Source organism: Myotis myotis, unplaced genomic scaffold (genome assembly GCF_014108235.1).
Source record: "Myotis myotis isolate mMyoMyo1 unplaced genomic scaffold, mMyoMyo1.p scaffold_m19_p_18, whole genome shotgun sequence".
Lineage (NCBI taxonomy): Eukaryota > Metazoa > Chordata > Mammalia > Chiroptera > Vespertilionidae > Myotis > Myotis myotis.
In genome coordinates, this window is record NW_023416322.1 from 29484571 (window position 1) to 29498016 (window position 13446).

At 57.9% G+C, this 13446-nt stretch overlaps 2 protein-coding genes across 5 annotated transcripts; both read left to right on the forward strand.

Annotated features, from left to right (window-relative positions):
- Window positions 1-4950: 4950 nt before the first annotated feature.
- On the forward strand, window positions 4951-8809 carry LOC118673301 (serine-aspartate repeat-containing protein I-like). The gene is made up of 4 exons (XM_036343912.1): window positions 4951-5105; window positions 5694-5753; window positions 6598-8153; window positions 8440-8809. The coding sequence occupies exons 1-4, from the start codon at window positions 4951-4953 to the stop codon at window positions 8634-8636; spliced, it is 1968 nt and encodes a 655-aa protein (XP_036199805.1). The 3' UTR covers window positions 8637-8809.
- Window positions 8810-10264: 1455 nt separating this feature from the next.
- LOC118673679 (protein S100-A15A-like) lies at window positions 10265-13191 on the forward strand. 4 transcript variants are annotated; one of them, XM_036344828.1, is made up of 3 exons: window positions 10288-10865; window positions 11450-11611; window positions 12848-13191. In XM_036344828.1, exons 1-3 carry the CDS (start codon window positions 10545-10547, stop codon window positions 13022-13024), a joined length of 660 nt encoding a protein of 219 aa, XP_036200721.1. In that variant the 5' UTR covers window positions 10288-10544; the 3' UTR covers window positions 13025-13191. The 4 variants fall into 4 exon arrangements, with proteins under 4 accessions (XP_036200722.1, XP_036200723.1, XP_036200721.1 ...); XM_036344829.1 differs by lacking the exon at window positions 12848-13191 and having other exon boundaries at window positions 10265-10959; window positions 11450-11957; XM_036344830.1 differs by lacking the exon at window positions 11450-11611 and having other exon boundaries at window positions 10278-10865.
- Window positions 13192-13446: the final 255 nt, after the last annotated feature.

Here is a 13446-nt window from a genome sequence, read left to right on the forward strand (position 1 = left end):
GGAGGAGAGGGCACGAGGGAGGAGCGGAGAGCTCATGCTGAGTCATCAGCGACCGTCCACGCCACTAGCCGCGGAAAGAGACGTGCCGTTACCCACATGCTCTTTCAAGGTGGTAGAGGCCGAGCATTTAGAAAGAAGCAAGAACAGGGGCTGCCTGAGCAAGCGCTGGCTCTCCCACAGATGCGGCCTCTCCAGGTGCCAGGAGGCCAGTCAGCACTCACCTGTACATCCAGGGCCACCTCCAGGCATGTCCCTGCTGCTTCAGTAGCTCCCCTCCTTGAGGATCCCATCATCCAGCTGGGTCACTCCCTACCTCTACGCAGTCTCCCGCTAACCCCTCAATCAGGCCACATTCTTCAGGGAGAAATTAAGCAACTGCCTCCAAATCTCCTCTGTCCCACCTGCAGGAAACTCGGTGGGCGAGTCATTTGTCCATGTGGATGACTCCTTCCGCGGCTCCCTGATACTCAGGCATATTTCTCCTGACAGAAGGCACAACTGTGCAGACACTTGCAGGCAGAAGGTGCCTGGACAGAGAGGAGCTTAGAAAGGAGGTGGGCCGAAACCTGTTTGGCTCAGTGGATACAGCATCAGCCTGTGGACTGAAAGGCAGACTGAAAGGTCCCAGGTTCGATTCTGGTCAAGGGCATGTACCTGGGTTGCGGGCACATCCCCAGTAGGGGCTGTGCAGGAGGCAGCTGACCGATGTTTCTCTTTCATCGATGTTTCTAACTCTCTATCTCTCTCCCTTCCTCTCTGTAAAAAATCAATAAAATATATTAAAAAAAAAAAAAAAAAAAAAAGAAAGGAGGTGGGTGTGGCTGGAGGGAGCCTGGGAGGAGATGGGGGAGGGAGCGTGGGAGGGAGGAGGACTGGTCCAGGGCCTGGTGCAGGGGCAACCGTATTAGTGATCTATTGCCGTGTGACAACGTTACCCATCACTTAGCTACAATCAGGAAACACTTATTATCTCTCAGTTTCTTGGACGGGGAATCCCGCGAGGCTCAGCTGAGTATTTCTGCCAGTGACTCCCAGGAGGTTGGGGCTGCGGTCTCAACTGAGGCAGGACCTGTTTCACTCAGGATCTGAGCTCATTCGGGGGTCTTGGCAGGATTCAGCTTGGATTGAAGGCCTGACTTCCCCTCGGTGAGAGGCCATGTGGGTCTCTTCAGACAGCGACTCATAGCACAGAGGCCGAGTCCCCAGAATGAGGGACCTGAGAGAGATAGAGAGACACAGATCAGAGTGAGCAAGTGGTTAGGCACTGATATATATATATATATATATATATATATATATATATATATATATTTTTTTTTTTTTATTGATTTTTTACAGAGAGGAGGGAGAGAGATAGAGAGTTAGAAACATCGATGAGAGAGAAACATCGGTCAGCTGCCTCCTGCACATCTCCTACTGGGGATGTGCCCGCAACCCAGGTACATGCCCTTGACCGGAATCAAACCTGGGACCCCTCAGTCCGCAAGCCGACGCTCTATCCACTGAGCCAAACCGGTTTCGGCTGGCACTGAAATTTTATAAGCAAATCTTGGAAGTGACCTTGGATCACTTTGCTGTCTCCTAGGGAGTCACTAATGGAGGCCACACTTAAGGGAAGGGCACCATCCACATCACAGGAGGATGTGTCCTCCAGGAGGTGTGAGTCGTGGGGAGCCACTCGGGGGAGAAGTGGACGGTTCTGAAAGGCCCCTGCTCTGCCCAGAATCACAGAGACAACGGTGTCCTCACAGTTGGGGTCCTGGCTGCACCCAGGCTTTCTCGGGGGCTCTGGAAAAGACTGTGCTGATAGAACCATGTGCAGCCATGGAGATGGCACAGGGGAGAGGGTGAGCATTTGGCAGTCCAGACAAGCATTTAGCCAGTCCTTGTCTGAGGACAGGCCCGGTCAGGGAATATGGGGTGCCTTCCTCTCCACAGCCACCAGGGTGGAGGTAGCTGGGGGCTCCTTTATGCAGAGCTCATGCTTCTGCAGGTTTGAATCTCACTCTAAATTGGATGATTGCTGCCCATAGTGAGGTGAGACTGGCCAAGGTGCATGACAGGCAGAGTCCAGAGGTCAGGCGTGTTGTGACCTTCCAGGCAAAGGCTCCAACCTGTCCCATAGGGTTGGTTTGAAAATTAGAAATCCTAACATTTGGGAAACTCTTGCCTATTCCTGCCTATGTGAGGACTGTGTTTTTTGTTTTTTTTCCCTGGGATCCAGTAAGTGAGCACTGACATGTGTGCGAGTGTATACACACACACACCCACACACACACACACTCCTCTAGGTCAAGGGTGGGGAATGTCCGGCCCGTGGCCTGTATAAGGCCCACAAAATCATTTGGTCTGGCCCTGCCAAGGCATTAGGGGCGAGTTAATTAAATGTTTGACCAAATACAGCAGGCTGATTTTTAAAGTGACATTTTGCATGGCCCTTGGATGGTGTTGTAAGTATCCAGATGGCCCTTGGCTTTAGCTGTAATGACTATGGGAGGGATACTAAGAAGAGCAGACATAGAAGACGTGACAAGAGAAAGCAAAGACAGGTCGGAGGCACTTCTTCCACATGACAGCACTCCTCCAACTTTACAGCTGCTCTCCCACATGTGCCTGACATTATTTCCAAGACGTACATGCTGCATAATCCATTGTGCAGGCAGGAGACAGACAGGCCCTGACAGCCACCGTGGCTTGTCCAGGATCAAGAAGAAGAAAGAATGAGGGGTTGAGTCTGAACCCAAGTCTATCTCCTCAAATCTTGGACCCTGGCTGTACCCAGACCTCCTAGGGGGCTGTGGAGGAAGGCGTGTTGGTGTCAGTGGGGACCGGTATGTATTCCATGGAGAAGGGGTGTGAGCAGTCAGCAACCCTGAGGACTATTTGGATATCTGTTATTCGAGGAGGGGACTCAGGGAAGGGGGTCACAGGAACTGAGGTCACTTCCCTAAAGAACTTAGAACCCCCCGTAACCAGGCAGCCACAGTCTAGCAGCAGCCCAACAGCCACTTCACTTGGCAAGAGACACTTGAGAGTTGAAGATGTCCTCTTGCTGGATCTCTTGTTATCGGGGCTCTTGCTCCCGGAGACCCCACAGTGGGAGTTTTTCGAAATTCTGGAGACGTTGGTTCAACCCTCATCCCCGGTGTCTCTGGCCATTCTCCAGGAGATCCCCTCAGGTAATACAGGCAGCCTCAGGCAGCCCAGTTCAGGCCGGGCCACCTCTGGGAGCCATCCCTGGGCAGCCCCCATCCCCTCCTCTCCACGTGGGGGAAGGGGAACCTGAAGGGAGGACCCCTGGGCAGGTTGCAGGGCGGGGCATATCCTAGTGATGCTGTCATGACCACAGCCAGCACGGAGAGGGGCTTTCCAAGGGGCCTTTCTGTGCCAATGACAATCCTAGGCCCTCAGCCTGTCACGTCTTTTCTGTCCTTCGTGGGGGTCTGAGTAAAATGTGTATGTTTCTGAAGTGGAAAGAACCACAGGGTCTGAGAAGCACAGGCCGGGCTCTGAGGCTTTCCGCCTGGCGGCTGGGCACTGTCTCTACAGAGCTCCCCACAGGAGGTCAGACAGGAGGTCAGACAGGAGCCGACTGATGGGGTTCTCAATGCCATCCCCCAGCAGGAGGCACAGGAGCCCCTCGCTGCCAAAAGAGTGCCGCTCGGTCTCAAGGTGAGTGCAGAGGCCCAGGTGGCCCGACCTCCAGGACCCCAGGAGTCAAAGGGGCCCAGGTTCCAGAAGCCACTCTGCTACTCCCCGGAGCCCCTTCCTAGAGTCCTGCTCCCAAAGGGACCTGGGTTTCCATCTTCTCCCCCAACCCACCCTCACTGTCCAGCCCCTTCCTGCCAGGAGCAGAGTCACTGTCTGCATATTTGTAGGAATATCAGGAAGGAGGCTTTTGTATCATTTCACCTCACGTTCAGTCAAGAGTATTTCTGCATTTTTCTACAGATTTTCTTGTTTAACACCCATCCCCAAGTGTCCATGTTGGCCTGACAATCCTTGCATGCCTCTCTCAGCCTTACCCACCATCATGAATAGTAGGGATGCTTGTCCCCAAAAAGACACAGGGCTGATGGTACCATGTCTTGTTGCGTTGCCACTTTCTGCCCCGGAGGAATATATCCTGGTGGCCCCTCCAGGTCAGGAGCTGGGGTCTCCCAGGGCTGTATATCATACCCCGAGGGGGACCAGTTACCATGGCGATCCAGCCCTTCCCTGCTGTGGGACCTGGACTGAGCCCCTTCTGTTGCCATGTCAACAGTGCTGCCCTGAACATCTCACATGTTCTAATATCCTGACCCCTCCCACCCCATGAAAAGCCTCTGTGTTCTCATCTTAGCATGGGATGCTCTGTCAGAAATCCCAGGGATGACACTGTTAACACAGGGACGTGCTGTCCATCCTCAGCTAGCAAAATATGACCTAAGATACTAATGTGCTTCATTGTTCCACACCTCCAGTTCTACTTTGCTGCTGTTAATACTCACCTGAGGATATTTTTTTCATTGCTTTTCAGAGAGAGTGGAAGAGAGGAAGGGAGGGGGAGAGAGAGAGAGAGAAACAATGATGTGAGAGAGACACATCAACTGGTTGCCTTCCACACATGCCCTGACTGACAGGGGGCATGGGAAGCAAATGCGAAACCCAGTAGGTGCCCTTGACCAAAATTGAACTGAGAGATTTCTGAGAGGCCCGGGGGGGGGGGGGGGGGCTCTAACCACTGAGCATACCAGCCAGAGGCAATTCTACTTTTCATGCCAAGAACATTTTCCCTCCTGCAAGCATTGGTGTCCCCCCTTGCCACCAGTCACTGAGGGCTTGTGGGTTAGGTCTGAGCTGCAGCTGCCAACCCACCTGGTGGTCCATGATGCTGTTTTGACTGCGTGTCCCTCCTCTGTCCCACCCCAGGGGCAAACCGCATCCACCGGGAACACAAATAAGCTCTGTATGGTACCGACCGCCCGGGCACACCGGCTGGCCAAGCTGGTGGAGTACCTGGTGCCTGCCTTCCTGGGCAGGGACCCCACCTTCGTCCCCACCTTTCTCTGGAACTACAGAGCTTTCGCCACCACCCAACAGGTGTTGGACCTACTGTTGACAAGGTGAGCACCTGCCCCTCCACAGCTCGGTGGTCATCCGGGCACTTGCTAGCTGTGAGTCTTCAGAAGGTCACTGCATCTCCCTGAGTCTGTGTGCTCCTCTGAACAGCGGGGTAAGCCCAGGAGCAAACTCATAGGATTTTTATAGAAACCTGGTGAGGTCCTCCCTGTAATGTGCTCTCTGGGGGCCTGGCCATTGGAGAGGTCTGCAGGAGGGGTGGTGGTTGTGCTAATTGGTCATTTTCTCTTCCTCATGATGAAGCCTCTGCCTCATCCCTCACTTTCCTCGGGGCCTTGGGCTGAGCTGTTTTCTCATTTGAAAAGGAGATTGGAGATTTCATTAGGGTTCTCTGTCCTGGGTGAAGCAGAGCAGGAATCCCAGGGGTGAGCAGCGGGCTAACTGAGATACCTGTGATATATCGGCAGGTGCAGGCATGTTCTAGGCACTGACCATAACCCAGTGCACGGAGCAGACCCCAGCCCTGCTTTCCAGAGCTTCCTTGTAGTCGGGAGTGAGACAGTCACACTAGACTTCACAGGCAGGTGGTGTTCACAGGGCAGTCGATGTGACGTCCTCCTGGCCTCTTCTAGGTATGGCTGCATCTTCCCGTATGCTGAAGAGGATGGTGGGCCTGTGGACCAGCAGAAAAAGTGAGTGGGCTTTGGATCAGAGCCGGGAGGGGAGTATAGGGACTAAGAGTTGGAGGTGCTGGCAGAGCCCTGCATCCCACACATCGTGGGATTTCTGCAAGAGGGCCCAGGTCTGAGGACTTTACCTAGAAAAAAGGGAAGGAGTCATAGCGTTGGATGTGGATTGGGTGGTGGGAGAGCATTGGGAGGTTAGTGGACAGAGTCAGCCCCTCAGAAAATCCATCCCCATCCCCTCCCAACCCAGCCCTGCATATACTCCCCCACCCTGGGACCCAGAACAAGGGGTGTGGGGGGCACCCTGCTCACTAATCTGGTAGAACCTCCACAGTGGGTGCTTGGCTGGTGCTCCCCGCCTGTGGTAGTTGAGTGTCAGTGGGAGGAGAAGAAGCACACGGGGCACCTAGTGAATTAGCAGCATGTCGGTGCAGGAGCTAAAGTCTGAGGTGCCAAGACATCTCTAAGAGGCCAGGGCTGGAAACAGAGACCTTTTGTTCTCCTATTGATCAGATATTTATGGAGCCCCTACTGTGCGCCAGTGAGGGCAATGAGCAGAGCAGACACCACCCGTTCCTGCCCGCATGGAGTTGACATTCCGGTGGGAAGGGGCAGGGACACTGACTGTCAGGCCTCCCTGAAGAAGGGCCAGGCAGTCTCACTATTGATCAAGAGCTCTCGGTTATGAAGGCTTCAGCCAGCCCCTCCTTGGTGGCCAGGTGTACCTGTGCCGGATTGAAGGGGGGCAGGAGCAGGAGGCACAGGACCCCAGGCTCCCACAGGGATCCTGGGGAGGTTAGTGTGGAAGGAGAGGCCAGGCTCAGACTCTGCTGCCCACGTCTCTCCCCAGGGCCATCATCTCCATCCTGGGCATGTGGCTGGACCAGTTCCCTCAGGACTTTTTCCAGCCCCCAGACTTTCCGGGCCTGGTGACGCTGCTGGCCTACCTGGAGCTCAATTTCCCAGGCTCAGCCCTGGAGCGCCAGGCCCAGCTGCTCCTTTCAGAGCCGGAGCGCCGCGAGCCCACAGACGCGGAGGCGGAGGGTGAGGAGGACTCGGAGCCGGAGCGCCGCGAGCCCACAGACGCGGAGGGTGAGGAGGACTCGGAGCCGGAGAGCCGCGAGCCCACAGACGCGGAGGGTGAGGAGGACTCGGAGCCGGAGAGCCGCGAGCCCACAGACGCGGAGGGTGAGGAGGACTCGGAGCCGGAGCGCCGCGAGCCCACAGACGCGGAGGCAGAGGGTGAGGAGGACTCGGAGCCGGAGAGCCGCGAGCCCACAGACGCGGAGGGTGAGGAGGACTCGGAGCCGGAGAGCCGCGAGCCCACAGACGCGGAGTCAGAGGGTGAGGAGGACTCGGAGCCGGAGAGCCGCGAGCCCACAGACGCGGAGGGTGAGGAGGACTCGGAGCCGGAGAGCCGCGAGCCCACAGACGCGGAGGGTGAGGAGGACTCGGAGCCGGAGAGCCGCGAGCCCACAGACGCGGAGGGTGAGGAGGACTCGGAGCCGGAGCGCCGCGAGCCCACAGACGCGGAGGCAGAGGGTGAGGAGGACTCGGAGCCGGAGAGCCGCGAGCCCACAGACGCGGAGGGTGAGGAGGACTCGGAGCCGGAGAGCCGCGAGCCCACAGACGCGGAGGGTGAGGAGGACTCGGAGCCGGAGCGCCGCGAGCCCACAGACGCGGAGGGTGAGGAGGACTCGGAGCCGGAGCGCCGCGAGCCCACAGACGCGGAGGGTGAGGAGGACTCGGAGCCGGAGCGCCGCGAGCCCACAGACGCGGAGGGTGAGGAGGACTCGGAGCCGGAGCGCCGCGAGCCCACAGACGCGGAGGCGGAGGGTGAGGAGGACTCGGAGCCGGAGAGCCGCGAGCCCACAGACGCGGAGGGTGAGGAGGACTCGGAGCCGGAGCGCCGCGAGCCCACAGACGCGGAGGGTGAGGAGGACTCGGAGCCGGAGCGCCGCGAGCCCACAGACGCGGAGGCGGAGGGTGAGGAGGACTCGGAGCCGGAGAGCCGCGAGCCCACAGACGCGGAGGGTGAGGAGGACTCGGAGCCGGAGCGCCGCGAGCCCACAGACGCGGAGGCGGAGGGTGAGGAGGACTCGGAGCCGGAGCGCCGCGAGCCCACAGACGCGGAGGCGGAGGGTGAGGAGGACTCGGAGCCGGAGCGCCGCGAGCCCACAGACGCGGAGGCGGAGGGTGAGGAGGACTCGGAGCCGGAGCGCCGCGAGCCCACAGACGCGGAGGCGGAGGGTGAGGAGGACTCGGAGCCGGAGCGCCGCGAGCCCACAGACGCGGAGGCGGAGGGTGAGGAGGACTCGGAGCCGGAGAGCCGCGAGCCCACAGACGCGGAGGGTGAGGAGGACTCGGAGCCGGAGAGCCGCGAGCCCACAGACGCGGAGGCGGAGGGTGAGGAGGACTCGGGGAGGTGATGTGGGCGTGTGGGGAGGAGATGGACTCGGGGAGGTGATGTGGGCGTGTGGGAGGAGATGGGGCTCGGCCACACGGAGAAGAGCGTTTGGAGGCCAGGGGCAGGGCCGGCTCAGATCACTGTCCCCGCGGCCTGCAGTCTGGGAAGACTTCCTGGGGTGGCTCTGGCACTGGGACTCCGTGGATGGACAGGAGAGATGTTCCGTCTTTGGAAGGCACATGGAGGCAGTCATGGGGGTAACATGTTCTCTTCTGGGATCTACAGAACCAGCTCCAGAGCCAGGTAAAAAAAGACCTCAGGAGGCAACGCCGACACCCGTGGCCTCTCCGGAGCCAGAGTGGGCTCCGGGCACAGCTTTCACTGACCTTGACGAGGCAGAAGAACCACCTGCAGCATGTGGGCAACTCCCCTCAGCTCCTGCGACGCCCGTGGTCCCCGGTCCTGGGCCGCAGCCTGTGTAGCTGCCACGGCAGAGGGGGCTCCCCCTGCTGCTCACCCCTTTCATTGCAGCTTTTACATTTTTGTGTTTATATTAGATATACTTAAATTTTTACTGTAGTTTCTGTAATATTCAGTTAAAATAAAATGTATTTCAAATATAATATAATAAAATGTTAATAAAATTATATTTAATAAAATCTAATAAGAGATGTCAGTGTTAAGAAAGAATTAACCTTGAATCGTATGAACCTAATATAATTTAAATGGCTACTGGTAATGGATTAAAGAACAGATGTTGATATATGCAAGTAAATGATCACTATGCACTCGTTAAAAATCAGGCTACATTGACAGTGTGTGAGCAGATGTCCACAGCACAGTATTAATGGAAAGACTAGTTACAGCACAGCTGTGGAAGATCATCACCGTGTATTGGGACAGTGTGTGTGTGTGTGTGTGTGTGTGTGTGTGTGTGGCGGGGGTGTGTGGAACGCGGGGGTTGTTTTTGTCCCAGATTGAAAAAAAGGCAGGGTGAAGGGAGTACAATATGAAACCTCTACCCCCAACAAGCTCTCTGTTGAAAATGAATTATTTTTAAGTGATAAGTTATTATCATATTGGCACACCAAATTCCTTAATTAGGTGGTTCCTAGGTTGTTTTTAAAAAATATATTTTTATTGATTTCAGAGAGGAAGGGAGAGGAGAGGGAGAGAGAGAGAAATATCAGTGATGAGAGAGAATCATTCATTGGCTGCCTCCTGCATGCTCCCTATTGGGGTTCAAGCCTGCAACCCAGGCATGTGCCCTGACCGGAATCAAACCGTGACCCTCTAGTTCATAGGTAGGCACTCAAACACTGAGCCAACACGGTGTCTAGGTTTTTATCTTCCCTATATGGCTATAGACATTGCTGTGGTCAACACCCACTTATTGCTTTTTTACCAGATTTATTGCTGTTTAATTACTTTCTTGGGATAAATTCCCAGGGGAATGATGGCTGAATCTAAGGTAGTCCATAAATTCTCTGTGACTCTAGCTTGGCATTGCCAAATTGTTTTACCTCTTAGACACGTGAGCCATTTTTATTTTGGTGTATTGATGAACCACTTATTTGCCGAGGAAACCATTATGTTGGGTAGATGAAGGCTCACCCTGTAAACTGGAAGAAGTTTGGCTTCAGTATTTACCTGTTTCTCTCAAACCTTCAGGGATGTGGAGGCTTAATCTCTGGTTCAATAACCTGCCCTTTGGCGCCCCCTTCTGGGAGATTCACTCCCCCGCTGAGTGCCCCTCCCAGGGGTAGAAGGGCTGTCTGACGGACAGAAAGCTGGAGATGGGCGAAGGAGTTCACCTGCCACTCAAAGGCCCAGGTGGTAGCTGTCTGGAGGCCAAGCCTTTGCCCATGCGGTCCCTCCGTCTGGAGTGCTGGTCCTCCGTGCTTCTCCTCGCAACAGCCTCTTCAATCCCACCTAAATGTTGCCTCCTAAGGAAGCCTTCCTCAACTCTCCAGGCAGATGGTGTCCCTTCCTGGGTGCCCAGGGTGCCCTGTTTGTGCCACTAAATCAGCAGTGTTCACAGTGTGACTGTCCCCTCCACTCGTTCCCGCCCTGTGAGCTGGCCGCGTGTCCTACTCATATTGCCTGGAGAGTCCGCACGCTGTGGAGCCTCGAGAAATATTTGTCGGATGAGTGACTGTCCTTCATGACTGTGGAGTGGGGGTTCGCTGATTGAGGTAGGACATGCCAGGAGACGTATTGGAGCTGTGTGTGTAGCCCCACCCAAGCCCTGGAGCTGGGAGGATGAGCTGGAGGCAGGGAGATGGATAACCTTGTGACCTCGTGTGGGTCTGAGATGCGTCAGATCAGGCTCTGAGGGAAGGTGGGTCCCTGAAGCTGGCTGAGTGCATCTTAGGGAGCAAGCGAGTGTGATGTCATCCCAGGAATGCAGTGAAGGCTCAGCCGTGCTGCAAGGAACCTGTGAGGATCACAACACTGGCTGCCGTGATCTGAGGCACCGAGGATGGGCAGGGAGGGGCCTGAGACCAGGGGGGCAGGGAGGGAAGGGCAGAGGATGCTTGGGCCGGCCCAGAGGAGGTGCTGCTCTCTCCCCGGTTCTCCGCTGTCCGCAGCTGCTCCACCTCCACATCTCTGGAGCTGGCCCTTGTCCCGCTGCCATCAGAGGGCCCCGCTGCCATGACGGACACGCCAGTCGAGGAATCCCTCTTCCAAATCATCCGCAGCTACCACCAGTACGCGGCCCGGGAGGGGGACGTGGAGACCCTGTCCCTGGAGGAGCTAAAGGCCCTGCTCAGGGACACCGTGCCCCGCTTCATGGAGAGCCTGGTGCGGGGCCTAGGGGCAGGTGGGGGGAGTGGAGGGTGGGCTGTGGGGTTTGAAGTGAGGGTTTGGTGCGGGGAGCATCTCCCAGGAGCATTTGAACTTAGGGGAGGGGAGGCTGAGGCAGGATCGGCGGCCAGAGGGAGGACGGCCCAGCGGCTTTTCCTCCTGAGACTCCCTGCCCCGCCCCGCTCCAGCCCAAGCATCGCTAATCCCTGAGACGCCATCCGAACCCCAAAGCCGGTTGTTGCTCTGCTTGTTTTGCTTCCCCTGAGAACAGGTCCTAACCCTTCCCTCGGCCCCTCGGCCCTGCCCAGCCTGCCCCTCGAGCCCAACCCCTTCTCCTGGGGTCTAGCACAGCCTCCTCCTCCCCACCCCACGCTGGGGAGGATCGCTGGGTTAAAGGGGAGCCAGGATCGCTGGGTTAAAGGGGAGCCAGGAGGGATGAGGTGTGGGCAGGTAGGAAATGGAGCTTCCCCTCCCCCTCTTGTCCCAGGTTGTCTCAGACCAGCCTAGGGGCCCAGCCCCGAGTCTAGGCTGCTCAGCCACCCTGCTCAGGCCTGGAATCTCCTCTGCCATCAGGATGAGCCATGTGATTACCTGGCTCCTGGGGATGCAAGGCCAACCCGAGTGTCTGCCCTCGGTGCCATGCCCCTGGGTGAGTCAAGGCTGCTCATCCAGGACAAGCACCCCTCGTCCCTGCGGGTCTGCCTTGCCTCCCTTTGGGGAACATCAGAGAAGAGTCTGGTCCTGGGCTTATCGGAGCACAGCCACCAGGTCACAGAGGGGGGACAGGGTGACTGTGATTAGGCCCCTGTTTCTAGGGAAACCGTTCCACCTGGGTACGGGGCCCATGGGGCAGGCACCTGGGCACAGGGCGGAGATGGCGGCCTGGGCAGGTGGGCTGAGTGAGGGGAGCCTGGGAGAGCTGCCCCAGGCAGGAGGTCTGTGCACTGTGGGGTCAGCCAGCTTTGTGGAGGTGACAGATTAAAGGAAGTAGCTGGTGGAGGGATGGGAGGGGGGGGGGGACAGAGGGTGCCAGTCTGCCCCAGGGTGGGAGCTGCCCTCCAGGCCCCCAGCTGTTTCCTGAGGCAGTGACTTCCCTCCCCGGAGGCTTTCTGAGGGCTGCACCCTGGGTCCCCGCCTCTAGCCCAAACCAGCTGAAACCTGCTTCACTGCCCTTGCCCTGCCCGGGGCTCTTCTCATCGTTGCCTGTCCTGTCTCCTCCATGCACACTGACCATTGACCTCCTCCCTGCTGTCCCTTCCACCTCAAAGCTCCTTTGCTCTCCTACGCCACCCCCAGTCCGTAGCCCTCAGGGCCACTGCTCTGGGACATCGGACAGTCCCAGGGCCATGGCGGTGGCCTTCCCCCATTCTGCACTTCCCTGAGGACACAGGCCAGTTGCCATAAACAATCCTGGGCGGATGGCACGCCCTGCGGAAATCCGACCCACTGGGTGCCGACCTGCAATGGTGCTGGAGGTGCAGGCCTGAGGGACAGGTGGGCGGTGACTGGCAGCTCCCGGTGTGCAGCCCCAGGCTGGGCGGCCCTTGCAGGGTGTATGTGCAGCTGGGAAGACGGGCTTAAAAGCCCCCAGCAGAGGGCCAGGCGCTCAGCCCCGCTCAGCCACTAGCCGGCGAGCCAGCAAGCAGTGCCCAGTCTGTACCACCTGTCTGCCCATGCGGCCCAGGTCCAGGTGCCCGGCTCCCTGTGCCCCTTCTGCCTGATTCTGCTGTGCAGTGTCCTGGCCACTGAGCGAGCGAGGAGCTGTTTCCCCGCCAGCCCCCGGCAGACAGGGCCACACTCCGTTTCCCTGTGCTGGCTCCTCGCCAGCGGGACCATCTGCAGGGCCGAGTGCCTGGGGGCTGGCTGACCCTCCACCCCTCCTCAGGGCCGGGAGAAGCCATACTTTGTCACCGAGCTGTTCCGGGCAGCGGACAAGGACAAGGACAACCAGATCTGCTTTGACGAGTTCCTGTACGTCCTGGGCCAGCTGCTGAGGGACTACCACCTGCAGTACCACCGGCAGCTGTGCGCCCACTACTGCGCCCGGCACAGCCTCTACTAGACGGAGCGGGCAGCCACCAGGCCTGCCCCAGGAGCCACGTGACCCAGCCGGGCGGCCGAGTGGAGCTCTGCCACACGTGTCTGCGTGTGCCCGATGTGTGTGCGCAGGCATGTGCATGGGTGTGGAAGGACACCAGGGAGGGAAGAGAATAAAGCAACTTTGCAGCAGTTTCTGGTGTCTCTCTCTTCATGGTTAGGGCGTCAGCGATGGGTCCAGGAGGGGAGGTTTGGATCCCCAAATAGGAGGTCATCTATTTTGGGTGAGAGAGAGATCCCCTGCCCCCAGGAGCCCCTGTCTGAATGGGGAGGCAGCCCCTGCCCCCAGGAGCCCCTGTCTGAGGGGGGAGGCAGCCTCTGCCCCCAGGAGCCCCTGTCTGAGGGGGGAGGCAGCCCCTGCTCTCAGCCTCTGTCTGAGAGAGAGGG

Excerpts from the sequence above, each read along its gene's own strand:
- LOC118673301 (XM_036343912.1), top strand. The coding sequence starts at position 4,951 with ATGGTACCGACCGCCCGGGCACACCGGCTGGCCAAGCTGGTGGAGTAC. Across the intron at positions 5,754-6,597 it reads CCTGTGGACCAGCAGAAAAA|GGCCATCATCTCCATCCTGG; the intron begins GTGAGTGGGCTT and ends GTCTCTCCCCAG. Across the intron at positions 8,154-8,439 it reads CACAGACGCGGAGGCGGAGG|AACCAGCTCCAGAGCCAGGT; the intron begins GTGAGGAGGACT and ends TGGGATCTACAG.
- LOC118673679 (XM_036344828.1), top strand. The coding sequence starts at position 10,545 with ATGTCATCCCAGGAATGCAGTGAAGGCTCAGCCGTGCTGCAAGGAACC. Across the intron at positions 10,866-11,449 it reads ATCATCCGCAGCTACCACCA|GTTGTCTCAGACCAGCCTAG; the intron begins GTACGCGGCCCG and ends CTCTTGTCCCAG. Across the intron at positions 11,612-12,847 it reads CCTCGGTGCCATGCCCCTGG|GGCCGGGAGAAGCCATACTT; the intron begins GTGAGTCAAGGC and ends ACCCCTCCTCAG.